A 5,000-nucleotide genomic window follows, 5' to 3' on the forward strand; every position below is an offset into this window, starting at 1 on the left:
AGACACGCTGGTATCTGTTAGATCTTAGACACGCTGGTATCTGTTAGTAGACACGCTGGTATCTGTTAGTAGACACGCTGGTATCTGTTAGTAGACACGCTGGTATCTGTTAGTAGACACGCTGGTATCTGTTAGTAGACACGCTGGTATCTGTTAGTAAACACGTTGGTATCTGTTAGCGCGTAGACACGCTGGTATCTGTTAGTAGACACGCTGGTATCTGTTAGTAGACACGCTGGTATCTGTTAGTAGACGCGCTGGTATCTGTTAGTAGACACGCTGGTATCTGTTAGTAGACACGTTGGTATCTGTTAGCGCGTAGACACGCTGGTATCTGTTAGTAGACACGCTGGTATCTGTTAGTAGACACGCTGGTATCTGTTAGTAGACACGCTGGTATCTGTTAGTAAACACGCTGGTATCTGTTAGCGCGTAGACACGCAGGTATCTGTTAGCGCGTAGACACGCTGGTATCTGTTAGTAGACACGCTGGTATCTGTTAGTAGACACGCTGGTATCTGTTAGTAGACACGCTGGTATCTGTTAGTAGACACGCTGGTATCTGTTAGTAGACACGCTGGTATCTGTTAGTAGACACGCTGGTATCTGTTAGTAGACACGTTGGTATCTGTTAGCGCGTAGACACGCCTGTATCTGTTAGTAGACACGCTGGTATCTGTTAGTAGACACGCTGGTATCTGTTAGTAGACACGCTGACACGCTGGTATCTGTTAGTAGACACGCTGGTATCTGTTAGTAGACACGCTGGTATCTGTTAGTAGACACGCTGGTATCTGTTAGTAGACACGCTGGTATCTGTTAGTAGACACGCTGGTATCTGTTAGTAGACGCGCTGGTATCTGTTAGCGCGTAGACACGCTGGTATCTGTTAGCGCTTAGACACGCTGATTTTCATTTTTCATTTAGAGACTTGCGGTATTTGAACTTGCGGTATTTGAACCCTGACTCAGTTCCCCCGTGTGTCTAAAGAGCTGAGGGAGATGGTAGAGAGGTGAGGTCAGAGTTCACACTGTCACAGTCACTCTGATTGGAAGAGATACATTATGTCTTAGAACAGAGAGACATGCACAGGGAGATCACAGGGTGTGTGTGTGTGTGTGTGTGTGTGTGTGTGTGTGTGTGTGTGTGTGTGTGTGTGTGTGTTCTGACCCGTTTGACGTTGCAGAAGATGAGGATGAGTAGAGCCCAGAAGAACACAGCGATGACACCCGTCCCGATCAGAATCATGATCTCCAAGTTAGCCCTGTCACTGGAACCTGGGATAAAAACAACAACATTAGCCCTGTCACTGGAACCTGGGATAAACAACAACAACAACATTAGCCCTGTCACTGGAACCTGGGATAAACAACAACAACAACATTAGCCCTGTCACTGGAACCTGGGATAAACAACAACAACATTAGCCCTGTCACTGGAACCTGGGATAAACAACAACATTAGCCCTGTCACTGGAACCTGGGATAAACAACAACAACATTAGCCCTGTCACTGGAACCTGGGATAAACAACAACAACATTAGCCCTGTCACTGGAACCTGGGATAAACAACAACATTAGCCCTGTCACTGGAACCTGGGATAAACAACAACAACATTAGCCCTGTCACTGGAACCTGGGATAAACAACAACAACAACATTAGCCCTGTCACTGGAACCTGGGATAAACAACCACAACAACATTAGCCCTGTCACTGGAACCTGGGATAAACAACCACAACAACATTAGCCCTGTCACTGGAACCTGGGATAAACAACAACAACAACATCAGCCCTGTCACTGGAACCTGGGATAAACAACAACAACAACATTAGCCCTGTCACTGGAACCTGGGATAAACAACAACAACATTAGCCCTGTCACTGGAACCTGGGATAAACAACAACAACATTAGCCCTGTCACTGGAACCTGGGATAAACAACAACAACATTAGCCCTGTCACTGGAACCTGGGATAAACAACAACAACATTAGCCCTGTCACTGGAACCTGGGATAAACAACAATAACATTAGCCCTGTCACTGGAACCTGGGATAAACAACAACAACATTAGCCCTGTCACTGGAACCTGGGATAAACAACAACAACAACATTAGCCCTGTCACTGGAACCTGGGATAAACAACAACAACATCAGCCCTGTCACTGGAACCTGGGATAAACAACAACAACATTAGCCCTGTCACTGGAACCTGGGATAAACAACAACAACATTAGCCCTGTCACTGGAACCTGGGATAAACAACAACAACAACATTAGCCCTGTCACTGGAACCTGGGATAAACAACCACAACAACATTAGCCCTGTCACTGGAACCTGGGATAAACAACCACAACAACATTAGCCCTGTCACTGGAACCTGGGATAAACAACAACATTAGCCCTGTCACTGGAACCTGGGATAAACAACAACAACATTAGCCCTGTCACTGGAACCTGGGATAAACAACAATAACATTAGCCCTGTCACTGGAACCTGGGATAAACAACAACAACATTAGCCCTGTCACTGGAACCTGGGATAAACAACAACAACAACATTAGCCCTGTCACTGGAACCTGGGATAAACAACAACAACAACATTAGCCCTGTCACTGGAACCTGGGATAAACAACAACAACAACATTAGCCCTGTCACTGGAACCTGGGATAAACAACAACAACAACATTAGCCCTGTCACTGGAACCTGGGATAAACAACAACAACAACATTAGCCCTGTCACTGGAACCTGGGATAAACAACAACAACATTAGCCCTGTCACTGGAACCTGGGATAAACAACAACAACATTAGCCCTGTCACTGGAACCTGGGATAAACAACAACAACATTAGCCCTGTCACTGGAACCTGGGATAAACAACAACAACAACATCAGCCCTGTCACTGGAACCTGGGATAAACAACAACAACAACATTAGCCCTGTCACTGGAACCTGGGATAAACAACAACAACAACATTAGCCCCGTCACTGGAACCTGGGATAAACAACAACAACAACATTAGCCCCGTCACTGGAACCTGGGATAAACAACAACAACATTAGCCCTGTCACTGGAACCTGGGATAAACAACAACAACATTAGCCCTGTCACTGGAACCTGGGATAAACAACAACAACATTAGCCCTGTCACTGGAACCTGGGATAAACAACAACAACATTAGCCCTGTCACTGGAACCTGGGATAAACAACAACAACATTAGCCCTGTCACTGGAACCTGGGATAAACAACAACAACAACATTAGCCCTGTCACTGGAACCTGGGATAAACAACAACAACATTAGCCCTGTCACTGGAACCTGGGATAAACAACAACAACATTAGCCCTGTCACTGGAACCTGGGATAAACAACAACAACATTAGCCCTGTCACTGGAACCTGGGATAAACAACAACAGACTGTCTGCTAAAGCCTCGATTCAATCCCAAAACGTGTTACAGTGCGCGTGACATTTAAAGGGAAATTCCAGGTGGGCCGACATCAGGAGCGTTTACCATTACAAGCGTTTCGCTACAACTGCAAAAACATCTGTTTAATACGTGCATTTGACCAATACATTTTGATTTGGTTTGAATACCATCTCCGCAAACATAAACGTGGTAGCATTACATTTAAAAGGTTATCGACAGAGATTTCAAATACATTTGAAATGCCCAGAAGTTCCCAGAGGCATGCTATAATCCCACTATCAGTCAGTAATGCAATGAGGTTTAAAGACACAAACACCAGCAACCAGCTAAATATCACTTTAGTTATTCAATCATTTATCACCAGCTAGCCATATTAAACAATAACCTGAATCATTTATCACCAGCTAGCCATTTTAAACAATAACCTGAATCATTTATCACCAGCTAGCCATATTGAACAATAACCGGAATCATTTATCACCAGCTAGCCATATTAAACAATAACCTGAATCATTTATCACCAGCTAGCCATATTAAACAATAACCTGAATCATTAATCACTAGCTAGCCCACTGAATAATAACCTGAATCATTAATCACCAGCTAGCCATATTAAACAATAACCTGAATCATTAATCACCAGCTAGCCCACTGAATAATAACCTGAATCATTAATCACCAGCTAGCCCACTGGATAATAACCTGAATCATTAATCACCAGCTAGCCCACTGAATAATAACCTGAATCATTAATCACCAGCTAGCCCACTGGATAATAACCTGAATCATTAATCACCAGCTAGCCCGCTGAACAATAACATAATAACCTGAATCATTAATCACCAGCTAGCCCACTGAATAATAACCTGAATCATTAATCACCAGCTAGCCCACTGAATAATAACCTGAATCATTAATCACCAGCTAGCCCACTGAATAATAACCTGAATCATTAATCACCAGCTAGCCCACTGAATAATAACCTGAATCATTAATCACCAGCTAGCCCACTGGATAATAACGTGAATCATTAATCACCAGCTAGCCCACTGAATAATAACCTGAATCATTAATCACCAGCTAGCCCACTGGATAATAACCTGAATCATTAATCACCAGCTAGCCCGCTGAACAATAACATAATAACCTGAATCATTAATCACCAGCTAGCCCACTGAATAATAACCTGAATCATTAATCACCAGCTAGCCCACTGAACAATAACCGGAATCATTTATCACCAGCTAGCCATATTAAACAATAACCTGAATCATTTATCACCAGCTAGCCATATTAAACAATAACCTGAATCATTAATCACTAGCTAGCCCACTGGATAATAACCTGAATCATTAATCACCAGCTAGCCCACTGAATAATAACCTGAATCATTAATCACCGCTAGCCATATTAAACAATAACCTGAATCATTAATCACCAGCTAGCCCACTGAATAATAACCTGAATCATTAATCACCAGCTAGCCCACTGGATAATAACCTGAATCATTAATCACCAGCTAGCCCACTGAATAATAACCTGAATCATTAATCACCAG

The 5,000-nt window shown here is 43.3% G+C and overlaps 1 protein-coding gene across 2 annotated transcripts in view; it reads right to left on the reverse strand.

Moving 5' to 3' along the window:
- Window positions 1-5,000, reverse strand: part of LOC106591130 (vascular endothelial growth factor receptor 3) — a 215,335-nt gene that overhangs the window by 35,627 nt on the left and 174,708 nt on the right. For both annotated transcript variants that reach the window (XM_045717812.1, XM_045717811.1), the window contains exon 17: window positions 1,171-1,277. In XM_045717812.1, the coding sequence (XP_045573768.1) occupies window positions 1,171-1,277 (107 nt within the window). The remainder of the gene's footprint in view (window positions 1-1,170; window positions 1,278-5,000) is intronic.

Source organism: Salmo salar, chromosome ssa05 (genome assembly GCF_905237065.1).
Source record: "Salmo salar chromosome ssa05, Ssal_v3.1, whole genome shotgun sequence".
Classification (NCBI taxonomy): domain Eukaryota; kingdom Metazoa; phylum Chordata; class Actinopteri; order Salmoniformes; family Salmonidae; genus Salmo; species Salmo salar.